The 22,817-nt window shown below is 42.0% G+C and overlaps 1 protein-coding gene across 2 annotated transcripts in view; it reads left to right on the top strand.

Annotated features, from left to right (window-relative positions):
• The window catches only part of slc25a21 (solute carrier family 25 member 21), an 80,442-nt gene extending 58,665 nt beyond the window's left edge, over positions 1-21,777 (top strand). For both annotated transcript variants that reach the window (XM_031847808.1, XM_031847807.1), the window contains 8 exons: positions 6,118-6,201; positions 13,595-13,661; positions 14,438-14,497; positions 18,237-18,344; positions 18,448-18,612; positions 20,183-20,364; positions 21,392-21,444; positions 21,620-21,777. In XM_031847808.1, coding sequence (XP_031703668.1) covers positions 6,118-6,201; positions 13,595-13,661; positions 14,438-14,497; positions 18,237-18,344; positions 18,448-18,612; positions 20,183-20,364; positions 21,392-21,444; positions 21,620-21,681 — 781 coding nt within the window. In that variant the 3' untranslated portion in view covers positions 21,682-21,777. The remainder of the gene's footprint in view (positions 1-6,117; positions 6,202-13,594; positions 13,662-14,437; positions 14,498-18,236; positions 18,345-18,447; positions 18,613-20,182; positions 20,365-21,391; positions 21,445-21,619) is intronic.
• Positions 21,778-22,817: the final 1,040 nt, after the last annotated feature.

The raw sequence follows: 22,817 nt of genomic DNA, 5'->3' as shown, positions 1-22,817 counted from the left end.
TGTGTGTGTGTGTGTGTGTGTGTGTGTGTGTGTGTGTGTGTGTGTGTCGTACTGGCGCACCTGTAATCATTATCAGTGAAGGGGTTCACATTCCAGTATACTAATTACAGAGTGGAGGCATTTTGTGCTTTGATTTCTCTAGACCCCGACTGTGCTATGACCACAGTGTTGCCCCCCTGCTGCCCCATCGCTCTCTTTATTTTTGACTCTCAAAACTCATGCATGTCTCTATGTCCTTTATCCAGCCTTCATCACCCGTTTTCCAACCTCTTGCAGCTTTTTGCACTTCCGAGTCATTCGTAAAGGGCACTCTAAAACTAGGCAAAAAATTGTTGTAACTGGGGCGTTACTACTTCAACAGAATGTGACCAAGCTGCAGTGGATGCAGGCGTCACAGTTGCTTGGCAATCTCACATGGCACAACTCTGTGCTCAGGGGAACACCTCTGATCTTTCACCCATTCAAACTGTTGCTTTTTGGCACCTATAGTGCCTGTAGCACAGCCCACAATCTATATCACTTTTATTACTGCAGTTGTGATAATCTGTACTTGAAGTGTTGAACAGACACTAAAGGGCTCAGCTTTGTCGCTGAGCCAAACTAAATAATATGGGTATACATATTCACACAGGTCGCGCTCTCGTCCTTGTTGGAGTTGCCCTCACTCATCAAAATGTCTCCGTGGACAAATCCACAGCAAGACGTGGTGTCTCTGTTGTGTAAATATTCACAACGGCTGCAAGTGGCCATTGCACAGCACATGGGTTGTTTTCTTTTGCTTGCTTCCTCATTCTTTGAGTCTTTCATAATACCGTGGCTATATGTGGTTGCCGGTGTATTTTTTGAAGATGGTGGAAGAGAATGCGATTGGCTCCGTTGTACCACATTCCGCAATTACTCATGTAATTGCAGAGGTTTGCTGGCATACACAGATTGCAAACACCAGGACAAGAATATTACAGCAAGCCTTCCACTTCTTCCATAATTCCACTCAACCTTTTGCCAGTTGTAAACTGGCTACTTGCGAAACAACCCGATTGTACATGTCTCTCAACTTCAACTCAAGACTTTCATCTCAAGTTGCTCATCAGACTGTAAACAATGAGCAGCGCACAAAAAAAGTCTTGGCCGGATAGCTGCTGCCTACACCAGAATCCCAGAAATACGGCCTTTCGCCCCAGAGGCTTATCCGTCGTCAGACCGATAGCCGAAAATGGTTTTTGCGTCGTTGCTTTCAAAGGTCTGCATCACTAACTGGAACCATAATACTTCATGTCACTCATGATGCACTTAAAATAACTGGATCTAAGGTACAAGATCCGGTCCGTGTCCAGTAAAAGTGACTATCTGAACTGGCCTTAAGTTTTCATTATGAGCTCTTCCTCAGTAATACCAGTTGACGACAGAGTAGTATAGTATTTGCCCGAAAAAAGTTGAATATGTCAGATAAACAATGAATGGGAAGCTGAAAGGAGAACGAATATGGAGAGAAAGATAACAGCAGTGGTAGCCTTTCATTTAGAGACCTCTTTATCTGTCAATCGTTGGAAGATAGTTTCTCTACATTCTGCCCAACTGTCTGCCTTAACAGCTCCGGTCTAAATAAGTGTGACCAAACAAACATATAGAATAAAGAATATAACAAGGAGCTGGATTTAGTGAAGTACCGGTGACTCTCGGGTTTCTCTCTGGAAGCATGCAGGGCAGTTGTCTTCTGTCTGGAGCGCGCTGTGTTATAGCCAGTGGTTACCTGCTGTCAGGGAAGGCTCCAAAATCCTGCAGCCTCTCCTCACATCAAAGTGCCTGTTACTGTCGCTGGCCCGGACCAGTCTATCACCGGGTAGTCCTGACCTAGCTTGTCTGGCCTGCCGTCATCTGTCACGGCTTCTGTTTTTGTTTTTCAACCGTCTCCTACATTGAAATTGCGGAATACTTGCAGAACTTTGGATACACAATTTATTTTATGTTACTTTTACTGTTATATCTGTTAAACTGTAATGTTATATACAGTATACATATAATTAAAACAATGCTCAAACATTAGCACCATAATTTCAGTTAACGGCATTTGGCAGAGGTTAAGAGACCCCAGTTTAAACACCCAAGAAATCCTTTCTGTTATGCAGCCACTTACTGAATATGTCGGTAAAAGTACTCGTTTTTTCCATCTGCTCCACTGCATTAGTAGCTTTCTTAATTTGCTGCAGTCCTCTCTTAACATATAGAGTGATCTGTCAGTCAACCAGAAGTTTGTAATGCTGAAAACATCTGAGTCTTGCCCCTTCCTAGCCTGTCCTCATGCTGTTTTATGCAGCTCTTTTCCTGCTCTAACACACTAACACAGCCTGATCTCGGGTCACAGAGGTCACAGTATATGAGCAGACATCTGGACCGGCAAACTGGTCCCAACGTCACCATAGGGAATCAAGGGAGTCGGTTTTATCAGAGGGAGAAAGAATCCAGAGTGAAAGAGCAGTGTCGCAGCACTTTCAACGGTCCCAGGAACTTTTTCTCCCTTATATCCACACCACAACCTGCTTCATAACGTGGGCTGTCCCAAGTTCAGTAGGTTTGTGGTGCTGGTGATACCCAACCTGGCCTGGTCCAGATCAAGCTCTGGCAGCCTGCCGTGTCACAAGCGCCAAAGCTTTATCACTTCCCCTCTGCTCCCATCTTGCATCTTCTTCCCCTCAACTTTATTTTCCTATTCCTCTCTCCAACGCGGGTCTGTCTTTATTGGCCTCCTCCTGCCATGCTCAAACACTTTGCCCTTAAACAGTTTTGCCATCGATTCCATATAGCAATATATGTTTTCCTCACTTGTTTAATTCCATGTTTTTGTGCAGGATGGAGGTCAGTTGAAATCAACATTAATACATCATATTTATTTGACGCTTTATTGTCCAAAGCAACTTGCATAAGTGCAAACCACACAGGCGCAAGAGCTGGATGTCATCACAATCTGGAGTGTACTAAAAAAAAATAGATAAATAAAAATAATAACCCTCAGTGCTCAGACATCAAGTGTCATACTCGTTGTTTTATGTTCTTTTTAGTCGTCAAGCACTTTTTACTCACTGACTGTCAGTCAGCACTGACAACCACTATGTGAGAACAAGCCGCCACTTCATCCAAAGGGGACCCTTTTTGTTTATGGTTCCACTCTTTAACCCTGAAGCCTGATTGGATGGCTAAAGACACGAATTGCCACATTTGCCATGTTGGACCATTTAGGATAGGAAAAGTGCTCTTAACCTCATGTACCAATGCAATGGACTTCTACCATCTTTATGATCCTGCTCATTAAAATTAATTGTCTGGCTGTAAAAATAGATTCCCCCTTTATGTTGCCCTTTGGATTGTCTTATGCACTTCAGATCTAACATGTGAAATTGCTGAACTTTCAGCTGTTCCCTTTGGTGATTCACTTCTTCTTTTTCTTCAATCATATATTTTGTGTCTCTCCTTATTTTATTTTTTTCGTCAAAGCACTTGGCATTCCTAGAGGGAAGGCATGAGTAGATCAAGGCTCTCACTGTGGCAACCAGTCCAAATACACAGCAACACACATAAATCATAATGTTCATACTTGGAGAAAATGGCACAATTTGAAATCTTACAGCATAATAGATGGCATAATATACTTACCTGTTGTAGGTTGGGTCATTACTTCTTTATATAGAGTGTTAGTTTATATGTCAATCTGTCTGAATAGCCATAAATATGATCAGCCTTATTAGATCTTACATTTTAAAGTGAGCAAGTCATCAAAATGTGCCACTGAGGGCATATTTTTAAAGAGATCTCCTAAATCTCCATGGCCGGCCCCTTTTAAAAGTAGACCCATCAAACCTCTGCCTTTTGATCAAACCCCCCCTTCTCCTTTTCCAAAGGCATTTTTTTTTTTAACACCATCATTAATGAGCCTCACCTCAACATCTCGTCCTCTGTCGGGTGACAGCCCGTCTTGTTGGGCCCCCGTTCGAGCCCATTACCACTGGGGTCTGGGAGCGGACATGGCTTTGTAAGGCCCTCAAACGCCGCGCTCCCGTCCATAAAAATACAAAGAATGGGGCTCTAGCCTGGTACTCGGCCCCCATTTACCTTTTTGACTTCTTTGTGGACGCCTAGAATTTGTACTTTTATAGGCAGTGGAGGTCAGGTGGACGAGGTCTTCAGGATTATTTACCCCAGAGTGCTTGTCTCGTTCACAGAAGCACCAACCTGCCCCTCACCCTCACCCTCACCTGGGCAGCTCTGGGCCTGTAAAGCACAAACGCAGAGAGAGTGGGATATGGGTAGGAGACGAAAGGAGTACCCTTGATGAACTCACAGATCTCATCACCTCTGAGTAAACTGTATCTCCGCTAGCTTTCACTGATGATTGAAGGGGTTGCTCTGAGCGATGTGTTTTAAGGAAGCCCCAGGGTTTTCTTTGGTTCTTCTGTCTGCAGCGTTTACGATCCGCATTGGCTGACTCCAAGGCCAAGGGACTCTGCCATAGAGGCCATCTTGTGCCCTTCTTCAGCCAACCAGTATATCTTCTTACTCACTGAGGCTTTATAAACAGAAACTAGAGCCTTTTGTCTGTACACATCCTCTAAAACAGAACATTCAAACTGGACAGACTGAAGATTTTAATCTTATTTTACACCGTTGGTTGCTGTGTAAAGCGACATTAGCAGCTTCCTAGCTGCTAATGCCAGGGCCCTGACAGTTCCCCTGCTGCCACAAGTTCTTCTGCTCCTCCCTATTATCTCCCACTCCCTTGGCCTTGCTGTTTGGTCCTTGGCTTTTATGGCAGGGTAGAAGAGGGCCATGAGGAAATGAGGTGACCCCGGGGTCACGAGTGGAGTCAGGGGGCTTGAACTGGACCACGTCCCTGCCAACCCCACACTCTCAGGGCCGGTTCGGGTCGAGGCAGGCAAAGCAAAGGAGGCCGGTGCAGACTGTGGACAGGATCCCTTCCATCCTTGACCCAAGCATCATGTGCCTTTAATTAAGCCAGATTTGAATATGTTTACAAGCCCAAGTAGTCTTAAATCTTACGGGTCCTTGGCCCCCCCCCGCACCTCCCTCTGTACCCTATATTCCACCATCGTCTCATACCTCAAGTCCTTCTTTTTCTTCTTCTTTTTAATATGGTGTCAGACATCTATTTATTATGCTGTTTTAACTAGTTTTTAGGAACGGGTTACAAGCTATTTGGGAATCCACCAAATAGGATTCGAGGGACACCCCCTCTGAGATGTTAATCTGTTAGCGATATGAAAGGTCCGCTCACCCCACTAAAGTCCCCCTCCACTGGAACCTGGGGACCCTTTATGGCCCCATCAGGCACTCGCATGGACGACTTACTGCTGACCTTGTGACCTGGCAGTGAAGCCATATGAAGAGGGAATCTTTCTCGTCCCACTCCCTCCTGCTCTCTTCTTTTCTACTTCTGTTACTACCTAAGAATCTGTGATGTTACTTCACTATTTGCGGGAAAATGATTCCCTTCCAAATAATTCCTTGAGTTATCACCGATCACATTCTGAAACATGCTTTAGTTTATTGTGTTTTGTTAATCACTCAAATTATTGGGTCTAATATCACTGCGTAATATCATCAGACCATTGAGTTCAACATGGTGTTTTGTTGGCGTTTGGTTGTCTCAACCATGTGGCAGAATATAATGAGATCTCTTCTTATCCTCTCAATACCTTAAAACTCTTCATCTCCAACAGGCACCGTTTATATTCATTCTTTCACCCCCAACTGGTCTCTCACGTAAAAGATTTACACACCGCTCACCAGCATTTATTAGGGAGGTACCAGCATGTTTGCTATACAAGAAAAGGTCCTTCGACTGGCTCCATCATATTAAAAATTTACACGTAACTAAAGAGCTGTTACAATTGGCTTACTAGCATGTTAGTAGTTGAAAAGCTTGCTGCAAAAGGCCTGGTCCTGGGGAGTTGGTTGGCTAATTGGATCGGTTCGGTTAAATAAATGTTTGAGTTCTCCCCTGCGCTGGGAGGACTCGGTGGTAGGAGCCTCTCATCTTAGCAGAGCGGGAAAACACGGGGGATGAAAGGGAGTGTGGAAGCTTTAATGAAATCTTTGTCATTGCAGGTTCCAGATCCAAAGGGGAACCAGTGACCCCAACAGCTACAAGAGCCTTGGTGATTGCTTCCGGACCATCTTCCGCAATGAGGGGTAGGTTATCCTCAACAGGACTTTCCAACTACAAAAAGGTCACTAGTTGGTCAAACAGTTTCTTCAGAGCACCAATGGAGTCAGACTTCCTGTTTCACGAACGCAGGGAAGGAGCAATTTCTCCGTCTTCACTCAGGTAGCTTAGTGATAAGGTGGCTTTAATTTGATATATTAATTCAATGCAAATCAACATACTTTATCTGTCAAGGGGCAATTTACATTTGCAAACACAAAATAATTGAGATACACAAGTAGCCAATCCGTAACTGTCCGACAGTGTCCAACACAACAAAGGCTCTTCATGTAAAAATGTTCATAAGCATTTATAAATGGACTGATTTAACCAGAAGTGCTGTTGTTGTAGCTTCCATATGAGAGTATATTCAGCCTCTATGTCTTCAAAAATAAACTGCAGAGGAAAATATTGTAATACATTTGTAGTGAAATATAATATTATAATAATGGAAATATAATAGGAAGTCATGCTGATTTATTCAAATGTCACGAACGAGTATGTTGGTATTAAGATGGTCTAGTGGCTGGAAAGCTGAAAGTGTTACAGGTTTCCCAGCTAACTAAAGACAGTCGTCCTGCTGTGCTCCCTCCTCCTCTGCTGCCCTGTGACAGCACTGTGAGACAGTGCAGGTGCAGGGGAAAGTCTTTGCCACTCGCTCTGTTTACGGCGAGTCGACAGCTTTACAGCGGATATAAAGTTGATCTGCTGCGAGGTGTGAGTGAGTGAGTAGGCCGGCTAGTGACAGTTGGAAATCTTACCCTGGCTGCAGTTCAACAGACACAGCTATCCTGCTACAGTAGCTGGGCCCTCTTCACTCTATACACACACACACACACACCCACACACACACACACTCTCACATCGTGAAAGTTAATGCCATTGTGGCTGCATGCCTTTTGGGTGTGTCTTCTGGGATTAGGATTGCATGAAATTTATCTGACGCAACAAAATGGTTGTCAAATTACACTGCATCGACATCAACTGTGACCGATATTTTCACTGTAGACTGATTCGACAAAGTTGTGTGTGTCAGACAGTCCCTACAGACAGAAGATCCACTTTCTTGTCGACCAATTATCACTAACAGTATATTTTTGCTGAGGCTGTAATGACTCCCCAGTAGCACATTGTGGATTACCTCCAGGCCAAACCACTTAGTTATAATTTATACAAATAGCGCTAGGCCCCACTGTTTTGAATTATTATTAAAAATAAACATTTCCCGTCAGCTCCTGGCAGGACGGGGCTAACACCAGGCCTCGCTCTCTCTCTCTCTGAGGTGATGAGAGAGGAAACCTGAGCGCTCTGCTCCAGCGCTGTGATTTAACTGAAGAAAGACATGGAAATGTGCACGTGTGACACCATCTTTTAAAGACGGTTTGAAGCCTGAACACAATCGACTTTAGTTTTTATACAGAATACATTTTGAACGCTTGTAGTTAAGAAATCAGCGTTAGAGTGGAGATTATTTAAAAAGTCATTATACATTACGTTGTTATTTAATCTGGAAAAGCAAGCATGAAATCCTGTAGCTGTGCTCATAAGTGTGTGACAGTGTGAACTATGCTCACCAGCTCTTGGTTGGTGTATTGCCTTACAGACTGCGCTCCTTTTTCTTTTGCATGTGGGTGCAGCAGCCATGAGCATGTGTTAAGTGTTTCCGTCTGGAGGGAAACAAAAAGTCTCTATTCTCGAGCATTCTTTACCAGTGTGGTATCCAGAGAGTGGGTCGGGACCTAAAGCACGGCCACGGGAATATTGAAAGGGTCCTTGCATTAAAGCAGAGCGCGTTGGACAGTAGATCAGTGACTGATGCCTGGAACTGACAGTGCAGGGTTGAGCAGGGCGGTTGATTCCAGCTGGGACCACTCATGCAAAAAATATATACTTTCAAGAAAGAGGTGCAGATAAAGGTGTCCATCAGATTATATATGTTTAGCTACGGAAAAACAGGCATGTTTTGTATGAAGCAGCAATCATGTTAAAGGAATAGCTCGACATTTTGAGTAACTTATTCGTGTCTTTGCCAGGAGTTGATTTTTCACCTCATTTCTTATATGGATTAAAAATGATACAGCGTGTTAATTGGGGAGTTTAAGAGGTGCTGGTAGTTCGTTACCTCTGGACAGAACCATGCTAGCTGTTTCCATCTGTTTCCAGTCTTTATGCTAAGCTAACCAGGTGTCAGTCTTATCTAGCGTACAGACATGAGTGCAAGAAAGCGAATTAGCGTATTTTACAAAATTCCAAACTATTATTTTAACAATATGTTCTCACTATAAAAATTCTAAAACAAGAGCTTACAGTATTTGTCCAAGTGAAATTCTAAACCATTGATTTACTTTAGCGCAAAGTTACACTTAACTCATTTAGGCAAAAGGAAGCATTTTAAAATGTCATTACTCACAATTTAGTCTGATGGATTGTGTCAAATTCACCAATTCACAAAATATAATAGATGGAACATTTGATCACCAAAGCAAGAAATGTAAGTTCATCATTTCAGCAGGAAAGAAATCTTCCAAAAATGCAACCCCCCTGTCCATAAATAGCACATTTATTTATATATACTGTATATATATTTGTAACTTTTCTGTGCTCACTTCAGATGAGAATTCCTAATTATTTTTGTATTCATTTTTAAGTTTTGTGCCTTTTTATCTTGTGAACCCTCATCACTGCTAATTCTGCTGTATTGTCTCTGTTAGTGACAATGTCAAGGAAAATATTTGCAGATGAAGCATGCCGGGTGTTTACGTGTTAAAATGTTTCCTGGAGCGGCTCACATTTCCCCACGGCGGTGGTGTGAAAATGAATAAGTCTGCTGATGGAAACGATCTGTTTCCTTTATGCATTTACACATTTCGGCTGTAAAGAAGTCAGAACTTTTATCTGACGGATGTTATTGGTCAGTTTATTTAATCGGTCCGGGATGTACTACGCTCCTCTCCAAACTGATGGAGGCTGTTAAAAAAGGAAAGGTTTATGAAAATGAAAGACAAATCATACACACATACACACACACACACACACACACACACACACACACACATATCCCCCCTCCCTCTTCCCTCGTTCTGTGTCAGGAGGCCATTTGTTTAGGAAAGCCAAAAAGGGACTTTGTGTGTACTTTACATTGGAAATCAAATGAGGATGCAAATGATGGCCACTCACTAGAGGCCATATTTGTTCTGTAACAAATTTCACTCCTCCTTTATCACCTGGTGGCTCCCCAACCTGACCACACCCGGGAAATCTGTGGCCACCATTTGCATGGACAAAGAGAGCAGAGGAAAGGGTCTTCCGTCTGACTGAAATAACGTGTTTACACAAACGATACAAAGGATTAATTCTCTGATTTTCCTTGTCCTTAATCCCTCACTCCAACATTTACCAGAGCCAGTGTGCAACTTCAGGTGTTGGCTCTGTCACTATCATTGTTTTGATAATTATTTGCGGTTCACTGCTGTTTTTGGAAGGCGGCGTCGCTGCTGTGTGTATTCTTCTTGGGAATATTCGGTTCCAAGGTGTGCCAGCAGCAAAAATATTTACACGTGGACCCAATCAACCAAAATCAGCTACAGTATTTTGACTTATAGAGAATGTTGCCAAAACAGAGCTGGTGCCGCCTGTTCACAAGAGTCGGTCATGCCACGTTGTCCTCTTTGTCCACAGAGCTGTGTTCAGTATCAATATGAACTCTTTCTCTCTCTCTCTCTTCCTGTAACCTGCAAGCAGCTAAGTGGAAAGTTGTGCATTGTTTGCCATTCTGCGTTTGATGACTTAAAGGATGAGGCTGGTGATATTCTGTATTTTTGTTGTTTTCAACACTTCTCATAAAAAGGCCAAAAACAGAAACGTGTTGGCCCGTCTCTCGCTTCTGTACGACTTCCCTTTGCTGTCTGTACCTCTGAGCACCAAGACCATTCAATCCTAATGAAAACATGTATCTTTAAAACTGATCATGGGTATGTACTTTCATTTTTTTTAAACACAGTGCTCTGTAGTATCTAGCAAACATCACTCAAATGGGAGTACATTGAATATTTGTTGGGTACTACAGTGTATTTAGCTTCAGATTCATATCCATTTGTTGCTCCAGTGAGCATTTACAATAGCAGGACGGTGTATTTTGAACTGACTTCAAATGAACTACAGTGCTCATGTTCATCACAGTGAGGCAGCATGTCTAGCACGTTTAAATAGTTTCAGAACAACAATGGAGCTCTATGGAACGAAAGCATAGGAGATGAATCTGGTATTGGCTACACAGATTTATATCAACACTTGTTAGTAGATTTATTTATTCATTGTCTCGGTCTTTGCTTTGGACCTGAAAAACAGAGATTATCCGACTTTATCCCAAAATCTTACTCCGCCTTATACTCTAACTAAGGTAATACTGGTGATGTTCTTATCTTCAACATCTGCAAGAAAAATGATGTGACTTCATAGCTTTTCCTCATTTTAACATCTTGGTCATATTTTTCACAGGCTGAACTTGCAGATATGCTTAAAAATGGCCCTCACACTGACTGTGATTTCACATAATGATCTATAATATAGCAATTTGTCAAACTATTTAAAGTGGTCACGCACATCCAAAACCGGTGAAGGTCGGTGCTGGACCAAAATAAGGCAGCAATGCAGAATCCAGAAGTGTTGTTTCAAGCTAATGCTCATCTTCAGACTTCTAAGAAATAACAGAGATGCCATCTTTAAATACATACGCTCTGGTCACATAATAGTCACATGGTAATACCGGTGAACCGTACAACCCACTTCACAAACGCATATTAAGAAAAGCTCATCTATACATATCATATACATAAACATACAAACACATTTATAGGTAAGAACCTCACAGCTCATAAGAATAACCGGTAGCTGTCATACCTTCTATATGGCTAGAATTGAATAGAAGGGCCTCTATATTTAAAATAAGATGATTTTAAAACTTATTGGAACAGGAATTTACTATATCAAGCTCATCGATAATGACAGAGGAAGGGAACAAAATCAACATCTGGAGTCAACCAAGTACACACAAATAATATCATGTTTAGAAAAAGACCACGATGCCACTCACAGTGAGTAGCCCAGCTCACCACAGACAAAGCATTCATTTCAACCCACATCACAATACTGATCACATCAAATATACAGAGTCCAAAATCATCCTAATGATCTGATCAAGTCCATGGAACGTCTTATGTTTCCCTTTACATATAGTCATCGCAGCAATGGTCCGATACGGAACGTTTGTATCAGTTCCAAAATGTACGGAGACGATGTTGTGATTGGTCTTGTTTACATATTTATACCGGTTTCACCGGTTTCACTGTGGGGCTAACTCCTTAAAACAACATCTAGGATTGAGAAAGGTAGTTTGCTGTTGCCAGCGACAGTTTGTTAACCAACAGCTATTGACTTAGTAGTATCGGATGCTGCAGGTGTGCTGCGTTTAAGAACTAGGTCCTTAGCCAAGTTATTGTTGCCAAATATCATGGATAGGTGGGGTTTGAGGAAGAAGGTTTCGTATCGTTTTATTTGATTGACATCTTGTCGAACAGCATCTGCCTGGCCCCGTCAGTGTGAATTAAAGCAGGTGAACTGTTGCACCTATGTTTTCACTCAATTCAGGAGTGGGGGAAAAGCACATATATGCACTTCTGAATGTATACGAAACATGCTTTGTGCTCTCTTTGCAAAACAGAAAACATACTATCTTCTTACACGTAAACGTGAAAGACAGGTCAGGGAAACCTCCAGTGTTGTGTTCATCAATATCAGCCAAGAGCTTTTCAGAAGGGGAAATCATAACCTCCTCTCATTATATTCACATGATTTACCCACAAGAATGAAAATACTCTTTGATATTTGAAAAAATGGAAAATGTAGGTTTAAATACTGCAGTTTTAGAGTGAAACATCTTTATTTTTTTGATGTATTGTATAGTTTAACTCTAGAGAAATTCATTTGTGTACATTTCAGAGACATCCAATTGCATTTCTGCCTGTTTTAACAAGTGTGTAACAATCTAACCAGTCTGACCATTTACTGTACTGTAAATATACTCCGTGAAATGGACTGCTTACCAAATACGGTCTGTGTAAAATGTAGGCATACATCTCCATATACATAACTCACTGTATCATTTTATTTTTTTTCCTGCCTCCAAGTACGCTTTAAATCACGGCTGGACGTATGATTGAGTAAAGGCAAACTACCCAATTGAGTCAAATTATACAGCTACCGTCTTTTGAAACATCCAGTATATCAAAGGCTGAAAGAAACTCTTAAATCATTTCTTCCGCAGATTCCTGGGGAACTTGTAGCCAGAGTTTGTGGTTTGAAAATATATCTTGGGTAGTTATGTTGCCAAATGGCAGCAATATACTTTCTGTTGCCATTTTCTGAGCTCGGTATTAGTCCTGCTGTCTGTATTCAGTATTGTCAGAGATTTGAGCATCATAGACCACAAGAAGGCCAGATTTTTCACAGAGCTGTTGTGTTAGACTCCATTCATAAAGGATACCTTAATAAATAGACAACAGAGCGTCTCTGCAAAGATATACGGTTTTGTCATTTGGCTGAAGTGACCATTTAATGCACTATTGTAGCAGATGATAACATTGCGTGGTAATTAGGTGTGAATTAACTTGAAAGACTCGGCGATGATGTAATCATCACAAAAATGGATGGTGACTTGATATTCACTCTTTATATGTGCGTCGCTTTGGATAACAGTGACGAACAAATCTACTGAAATGGTGGATTTCAAATGTTCTAATTGATTTTAACATCCTACAGATATGAATGGAAACCAACGGCTGCCTTGAATGACAAAATGAATACGGCCAGAGATCTGAAACATAGCAAACGCATCGTTAGCCCCGATGTGAAGTAAACTGCACATTTGTAGTAAATGGAATAGCGCATGCAAAACAACTGGAATGTTTGCAAAAGGCCTACTTTCTAAATGATATCACTACTTTACAACAACACACAACTATTTTCATTATCAATTATCTGTCCATTCTCTTGATTGATTATCTTCAAATGGCTTGTATTGTCCAACTAACAGTCCAAAGCTTCTAAATATTCGGTTTACTATCACATTTGACAAAGAAAAGCAGTAAATCTTCACTGAGATGTTAGAACTTGGTCAAGTTTCGCAATGTTGCTTTAAAAAACGACTTGGGTGATGAATCAATTATCAAAGTATTCGCTGATTAAATTTCTGTCGATCAACTCGGCGATTAATTGTTTCAGCTCTTGACTACATCCTGGTGGAACTTGACAAGTCATAAAGGTTATACAACAACAACCGTCATCATAATATAACAGTAACGTGTTTATTTTCTCTCTTTACAGACTCTTGGGCTTCTACAAAGGGATCCTTCCTCCGATTGTGGCAGAGACCCCAAAGAGAGCAGTCAAGGTGAGGAAAAGGATGCTCGTGTTGATTCATAGAAACCCGCAGAGCTTCTTGCGCAATGATGCAATGCTCCGGCTCCTGTTTAACCGTGAACTGCTGTCTGAAAACACTCCAACCTCAGTTGTTCTAAGGTGACACATGAAGTCCTCTGCCATGTGTGCCTCAGCCACTCCCTTTTGTACTATTGGCCTACTAAATATTGACTTACAACCATTTACATCAAGCCTTCCCCTGAGCCTCCATCTATTCATATGTGCTTTAGGAAGGCTTACAACGTATAATTGGGGTGACACAAAGAGGGCTTAATGCCTGGCATGGCACTGCTCTGTAATGAGATACTGGAGACGAGGATGTGTGAACTTTAAAAAATAAACGCTCACACTGAGAAGATGGGGTAATCGCTCACACACCGAACAAAGATGGTGAGCAACGTCTGGAGTGAAGAATTTAAGCAAATTAAAGCGATTTAAATGCATCTGCTGCCGTTTTGCCCTTTGCTCGGATAAACAAATCAGTGGTGTCTCCTTTTCAGAATGTTCATTAGACCTTTCTCTTTCCACAGAGACTGTGCTCTAAGATTCACAGTATACTGCTTCATGTTCCTGCGCCAGTTTAGTCGATACAATGCTCACACGAGTTCCCCTTTCCTCCCAAGTGTTATTAAAGTCACTGCTTTTAATCGTGTGTGTATACGTGGGTGTGTATGTGTGCTCAGATGTCAGTTTAAGAATGTGGTGCGACTTCCTGACAGTTTGTCTTTCCTGATCCTCCCTCTGCAGTTCTTCACTTTTGAGCAATACAAGAAGTTGCTGACTTTGACCCCTTTGTCTCCTGGTTTGGTGAGTCTTTACACACAGAGACACCTGAATACACTCTCACCTGAAAAATCAACAGGACCAGAAAGAGCGTGTCAAAAATCCAACATTTCCACTCACCTGCCAAATGCTGGTGAAATAAAGATAAATGCCAAGAATAATTTAATGTTAATTTTCCTGTCAATGCAGAGTAGTGAGTGAACGTACTGTTTTCAGTACCGTGTCATGTAAAAGTACAGGTAATGCATGAGTACACTTGGAGAATTTAGTTAACTTTTTACATTCATGTCTTTACCTGCTGAGCAGAACCCTAACATGCTGTTTCTGCTGTTGCTATTTTTAAAAAAGACATTCTCTTTGTTTTGTTGGATGCTTTTGTTCGAGTTTATTATTTTTAGTAATGTAAAATTGCCTTTACTCACTAAACAGAAGGTCATCTCACATTGGACAGGTTAGAAAGTAAACCTCTCAAGTAGGGATTAAGTGAAGAGAGCCTGAAATAACACTTGTGTTAGGTTTGAAGCACGTATGAAAACGTCCTTGATGGCTAACTAAAGCATTCAAATATCAGGTATAAATGAACAAAAGGATCCGGGGTTTTTTTTTTCTTACTTCTTAAACGGAACCTGAAAGTTTTAGTTTTACTTAGATTTAGGAATTTATGAAGTGTCTCATTTAAAATCAGCTGATCAGGGCGGTACTAATGACCACATGTTCCTGCCTGAACCTGCACAGAGCAGCCAGAGGAATAGTTTGTGTAAAGTCAGAGTAATTGGCAGCTTGTCGGGTGCCCTGTTTTTTATGACAGACGCATTGTGTTCTTTTGATTTTATGAGCTTTAAGTCTGAGAAAGATGTATCGTAATTAGCATGGGCAAATGTAATCCTCCTTAAACATTACAAGCTAATACCAAATATGATTTTTACTAGTGGATGAATGCCGTCCAATTCTAAAATGAGCATATCTATGATATTAATAACGTTGGCATGTCAATCAATACTTGTAATTTACATTTTTTGCAGATTGTACTGTTTCATACAGTTTGATAATCTGCACCTTTCATTTAATACTCTACCATATGCACTTCTCAACCTTAAACTTGTTTTTGAGTAAAGATAAAACAAAGGAAATTGACATTAGTCTTCAAATCTGCACTTTAAATGGTACACTGATTGAGCAAGTTCCTCATTAGATACTTGGGCATCTGGATTGATGCTGAATGCACTTTTGTAACCCTATAATCGACTTAATTCTAAATTAAAGAGACAGTGTGTAGCTTTTTGGGGGATCTATTCGCAAAAATGGAATTTAAAAAATGTTTCGAAAGTAGCCCTGAACGGACAACCAACTCTAGCGAGCGCCTTTTGCATTTTTATGTTACTTAAAGTCCACCGTAGTTCTCCGACACGCTTGTGAAACAAACTTGTGTAACGTGAGCCGCAGAGTGCAAAACCGTGATGCTGCCAGCTGCCGTCGGACTTCCATCGCTCCTAAAGTATAGTTACTACGGTAAGGATGGCCTCTGAGCGAGGCCAACAACAATACCAAGGTTTTGCACTTGGCGGTTCACGTCTTGGAAAGGCAGGAGTGAGCCGAGGGGTATTCCGTTGGTTGCAATCTGCAACCACACCACTAGATTCAATCCAATCCTATGCACTGTCCCTTTAAGGATGCGATTTTTATTTTTGTGTGTCATTTCTATCAGAATGAGTCCTGTTTCACATTTTATTGTAGAACAGTGATTGTGGAAGCGACATTTCTTTCTGTGCTGAATTATGTCAACGATAATCATTATCATCCTGATGCTATCATATCACTCAGCTCTTCTATTTATTACTGACCAATATGGCACCCATCTTTGTCTCTCTGAGGTAGATCAGCACTTTAATCTATTTAACTATAAAGAACTGTTTAAAAAGTGACCACCTTATTTGTAAGATATTATACTTTAACACCCGTTCTTGGGACTGGCTTACAGTATGAATTCCTACAGTAAATTATAATCTTGGAAAGACGGCCTTTAAATATTTTCCCCCATTTGTCTGGAATCATTTAGACTGAAGCTTGACACACTGATATCGACAGGGCAATTCAAAACATTTGTTTTATTGATTTTTGGTGAGGCGGATTAATATGATATGCTTGTATTTTTGTTTCAGGATGTTTCAGAAAGCATTTATTTATAATTTGTCATGGTCTTGTATGTATATTTAAATATTTTCTATTTCACTATATTTGTATTGTTGCCATTATCATTATTTATTTATTTTCATTCTATTTTAATCAGGTCTCACTTGTGAATGAGATCTCGATCTCAATGTAACTTCCTGATGAAATGTAAATGTAATTAAATGTAAAAGAATGAGTAGTACTCGAGGTAAAGGGCGTGAACACTAAGACGTCTTTTGTAGCTGAAATTGGTAACTGAAACCTCAAAGTCAGTATTGGAGTGAAGCCAAAATAATGGCAATTATAACACTGTCCTAATAAACAGTCTCTTATGTATGTTTGCTTGGCGGTTGTTAATTCTGGAAAATGGTTACCCCTTAGGCCATGAATCTACAATTAGTTTCATCCTTCTCGACCAATCTGGTTTCTGTTATACTGAGTCAGAGTTTTGAGCTCGACAGATCTGCGTTGCTGGGGTGCGGTCACCACACACACACACACACACACACACACACACACACCATGTATTCAGGTGGCAGCCAATTGTCAGGCGTGATGGATGGCTTACCTGTAACTCAACGTGGAGGCCGCCCCGGCACGGCGAGTATCCTCGTCTTGTTTTCACAGCCATTGGTGGAGAAATATTTACCTGTTCCATCCATCATGCTGTCCACCTCCTTCTCTATCTCTTCATCTTCCTCTTCCTCTTCCTCAAGTGCCTCCAAACCCCATTTCCCCCCAGAGGCCCTCGCGTATCAAGTACTGTAATCACATAAGATCATTAGTGCGAGTGAATTAAGGATTGGTTCTGAATGGCTCTCTCTCTCTTTCTCTCCTATTCAGCGCGGCACAGCTGAATGCCTTCACTCTGATTAATGAGGACACACACAGTAATAATACAAATAAGGAATTAAAATGTGGCTGGCTGGCTGTGTAAACATTGCGAGGCATGTCTGAGAGGATGGGTCCCGGGGCCCTGACAGCAGGATAAAGAGGCAGGAAGAGTAATGAGCTATAGACACGTTCTTGACATGTTCCCATTACGCTTCTCTGACCACGCGCACATGCAAGCGTATGCTTCCCCATGCAAATACATGTACTGTTGCAACATCCACTCTTAATTACATGTCAGGGTTATACATTTATGAATAGGTAGTGGACTCTTCCGGTGGCACTAAATAAAGTGCTTTGGTTATTAGAAAATAAGTGATTATTCTTCTTTTTAAAGATAAATCTTAAACAGCTTACTACTTTGCTCACATTCCTTTTTTCTCTCCTTTCCTTGACCTTCTTCGCCCTCTTGTCTGTCATCTAACATTTTGTCAAATGATAACGAACACAGGTGTCTTCAGACATTTGTCTCATGACACCATTCACAAGCCTGACAGAAACAAATGTCCACTTTAGACGAGACAAAAACAACTCGGGGAACAAGTTTCTGAAAGCGCAACTGCGCCTCGCCATTAAGCTCTTGTTGCTCAGACACATTGGGTAGAGACAGCGCAGAGTAGACAAACTCATGTAGACAGTGAGGAAAATTGTCGAATATTATTTGCACATTCTCAACCCTGAATCATGTCCATCTCCCCTCCAGGCGCTGTCTGTAGCGGGGCTTGGCGCAGGCTTAACTGAGGCCGTTGTCGTCAATCCGTTCGAAGTGGTGAAAGTCAGTCTCCAGGCCAACAGAGACTCCTTTACGAAGGTTGATAGATATAAAATACCGTAGTGTGTTTCTCTAGATGCCCAGTGGGTTTTCGCCAGCATGTGACACATTCCTTCTTTTGTTTTCCCTCTCTCCAATACAGCAACTCTCTTCATTCGCTCAAGCAAGGCGCATAATTAATTCAGACGGATTTGGACTGAGGGGCCTGAATAAAGGACTAACATCGACACTGGGACGCCATGGAGTTTTCAACATGATCTACTTTGGCTTCTACTTCAACGTCAAGGATGCTATTCCGTCCAGCCCGGTACAATCGCACTCTGACCTCCAGTGCTGTTTTGGTTTTTGGTGAAAATGCAACCCAAGCCAAGTGACAGACACTTCAGCTTTGCGTTGGTGTTTGTAATCTTGACTAAATATAATTTTTGCTAACTTCAGGCTATATGATACACGCGTGTCCCAGCCACCTCGCCATTGGGGGATTGCAAGTGTTTGATAGTGTAATTAGTTAGCCTGACCGCCACGGCAAGGAGGAAGCAAAAATCAGAGAGGAGCTTGTAAGATCAGCCCCGCTAATACCTCGTCTGTTTGCTCGTCATAACATCCTCAAAGTTTCAGATTACACATCCGGCAGGGATGGCCCAAACAAAAGTTAATTTTGTTTAATGGAAACGTTACCATACGGCAGTTCCATATGTACAAACCGGAGCATTAGATTAACTCCAATGAACTAATTGGAAGCAGGCAACGGTACCATTTTCAAGAGACAGTTACAGTGGGAGCCAAAGCCCTGCTATATTTCCAACATGTTTCCAGTGACGCATATACAGAGAAGCAAGTGGTCATCCTCTGTGAATGATAATTATGTGGCTGGATGACCCAAATAGCTCTCTTCTTAGATTGTGGCCGTCGCTTTTGGGAATTACCCGTCGGTATGTACGTTGATGGAATGATCCTGTTTGTGAGAGGCTAACAACGACTATTGTTGAGGGAGGAAAGGATAAATATTGTGGCCTGCCATAGCTTACAGGCTGATAGAGGCGTATCTCCAAAGCCCATTTGTCAGCAACATGTGCAATGAGCTTGCAACTCAAACATGTTCATAGTCAAATTAAGCTGGCCGAGTTCAGGCTTCTCTCATATCTTCATTTTAATGGTACAGAGGAGGCAGATAGCACACTGCCATCATTCACAAGTGAATGTGTGAGGAGATGTTTGCTTAAGACTGTTAGGAAGTGGGTTGATGGGTGTACTTAGGCTGAGGGTATGTTACCCCCTTTCCCACATCCCACTTGAAAAAAAAAGAAGAAGAAGTGGGATTAGCTGTTGATTTACCTCGACTCTCAGGGTGTCCAGCCGCTTGAGAAAGGCCTGGACCAGAGAGGCTGCTGTCATTTGTAAAAATATCCCGGCCAATTAGCTGTCAGAGCTCTCTGAGTCTGGGCTTCTTTGGTACAGTAATACCCCTGTACCGAGTCACAGCCCAATTACCCAAATTGTCCCCATATGCCTCCCCAGTCTGCCTGCATGCACCCTGTTTATAAATCCTCTATCTTGGCTCCCCAAAGAACATGTGCTTCTGTTCAGCCAATCAGAATGCTGCACCACAGTCAGGAAGCACTAATCTGCCCCCCGCTACCATAAAATGATCAGGGCTTTCATGCCAGATTTGCAGTCATATGCACAAGACATGCTCTCCCCCACTTTAACTCACATATACAGTACATGCACAGCGACTCCATTACTATTATTTCTCTTTATTGCTGAATTTATATTCACTTCTTATATTTTGGGCAATGATATTTAACACCTGGTAAAATGGTGCTCGTTGAACATACATACTTCGTTTTGATCCGGTGTCTCCTCTTCCTTACCAGGACCCTACCCTGGAGTTCATGAGGAAGTTTGCTATTGGCCTAGTGTCAGGAACCATCTCCTCCTGCGTGAACATTCCCTTCGACGTAGCCAAGAGCCGCATCCAGGGCCCCCAGCCTGTGCCCGGGGAGATCAAGTACCGCACCTGCTTCCAGTCCATGGCACTGGTGTACCGGGAGGAGGGGTAAGAACAAGGGGGGGGGGGGGGGGATCATAAGTAAAAAGAAAAAAATGAAACATTGGCACTGATGTGTCCAAGAATTAATGAGGCACTTTGTCTGCTTTGTTAGCGATTGATAGCTGGTTGCCTGCCAAACTAGCTGTCAGAAAAGACAAATGTACCAGCTGCAGCTACAAGTTAGCAGCGTTTCATTGTGCAGAGTGAGTTTCCTGCACTAACTACAGGAGAAGTGCATGAATAGCTTGATGCAAAGCTGTGATCCGATAAATGGAAGCTAAATAGTGACGTTACGTGCCGGGCTGTGTTCCCCACGTGTGTGAACATACATTTCTGCATTCTGTCAGACGTACAGTAAATGTTAACATATTTTCAAGCCTCGGAGAATGGCTGCTCTAAATGGAGGCTTCAAGGAAAAGGTGTATGTTACTTTAGCTATTGCCCTCGGCTTTCCACTTTCCCCCATGCAGCTCCACTAGACAAGGGCCAGCGAGATGTTTGTAGTTAGTTGGCGAAGGAGCCTCGGGGGCTGCTGCAGGAACGGCACTGAAACGTTGTCGTCGCAGGGGTGCATGGAGGGTGCCCCCTCCGCCACATCCAGTCCCCTGCTCTAACACAACACAGTCCCAGCTAATTAGTGGTCCCTATGGGAGACGTCGTTAAGCAGACCCTAACGAGCCGCGCGGCGCTCCACGGGTCAATCTAATCAGACAGAGGGCCAGGGAGGAAGTGGGTCGAGCCTTATTAACGCCATCAGTGGCGGGGGCAGGGAGCGGGACAGGGAGCACGAGGTGGAGGCAGGCAGCCACTGATCACCTTGAATGCATTAAGAGAAAGGTACTCCCCCCCCCCCCGCTGGTCATTAGACCTCAACTGTGTACCTGACGACAGGGTGAGAGACGGACAGACAAGGCAAGAACTCACTGCTGCACTCCAGCCTATACACACATGCAAGTACACACACTGAAGGCATACATATGTAGCTATGGTATTTTGTATTTGCACATAATTAACATCCTATTTTTTTCTGTAGGTACTTTGCACTATACAAGGGGTTGGTGCCCAAGATAATGAGGCTTGGACCAGGTAACAATAAAAAGTTATTTATGTTGGTATTTAAATCGTCCTTATAATCAGAAATTCCCAGAAAGCCCACACATGACGCTAAAGCTCACTTCCTGATGATTGATTCACCCTGCTCATTGACTGGCAGGGAAACACGGATTGATTCACTCTGGCACTGTCTTCTGTTCGGTTTCAGGTGGAGCAGTGATGCTGCTGGTCTATGAATATGTGTCCGGGTGGCTACAGAAGAACTGGTAACCAAACAAAAAAAGCACAGAAAGAAAAAACCAAAAGAGTGCCTTGTGGATTGTGGCTCGTCGCCAATATCGTCAACTGATTCCAGTGAAGTCAGACCAAATACGTTGTTTGTTTTTACCTTGACTACACAATACTGCTCTGCAAAATAACACATCAGCATTGCCATGTGTCCAATGCTGCTTTCTAAGGAAAAACTACATCTTCATCGAAGTAACTTTCTCAGGAATTAGAAACGGCTGCATTATTTGAAAATTGACCAGTACTTTTTTACTAGAAAACAGGTTTTTAACCGTGGATCAAAGGCCCTGAAAACCTATTGTCTCAACCAGCTTCCTACTAATTGGGTCCTAACAGAATAATAACTAAGAACGCTTTTACGAAGTAGCTTATGTATACTTAATGTTATCGTGCTAAATTTTTGAAGCCGAGTTTTCAGGGGTTATAATGTTCAGTTTCAAATTAAATGAAACACCAAGAACGGAATGAAGGCATGGTTACAAAATACCAAAAAACTGAAGTATAGATGATGATTATATAGCTGCAGAGTACATGACAAATATGATGAAACTAACACATGCTGAGTTTAGATGAGTCTCACTCTGAGCACTGCTGGACTCAGTGGATCATGAATATCTATCAAACGTCACTCGTATCTTAATAATATTAAGATATATTACTATTATTATAACATAATAGTAATATAAACTGCTTTTAAATTCAGCTACAGTGCACGCAGCAGCAGAGGACTATCTATACGCACACAAATATAGTGTGTGTGTGTGTTCATGTACATCTTAAATACACTGTGATCACATCTATAATACTCGGCCTTACTCTGTATATTAAACAAACCAAATAGCCACAATACTGCCTGATAATTACTGTGTCAAATCATTTCTTCTCACTGATATTGTAATGGCCTGTTGCAGAAGGTTTTTAATGAAGATCCTTCTGCATGACTGATGTTTTTATGAACCTAACCTGTAATATGAAATCTTTGATTGGTAAGACATTTTTAATGTCTATTAAACTCCTCACTGGGTTCCTCACTGTTTGTGCGTTGGGTCGAGCACTTGTGTGTCCCGTAGGTTTGTGTGTTGTTGCGTGTTTGTGTCTCACTGGGAGTGTTTTCAGCT

This window comes from Anarrhichthys ocellatus, unplaced genomic scaffold (genome assembly GCF_004355925.1).
Source record: "Anarrhichthys ocellatus isolate YVR2014 unplaced genomic scaffold, GSC_Weel_1.0 scaffold7, whole genome shotgun sequence".
Lineage (NCBI taxonomy): Eukaryota > Metazoa > Chordata > Actinopteri > Perciformes > Anarhichadidae > Anarrhichthys > Anarrhichthys ocellatus.
The sequence above is the reverse complement of the archived record's forward strand: the minus strand, read 5'-3'. Positions and strand labels throughout refer to the sequence as shown.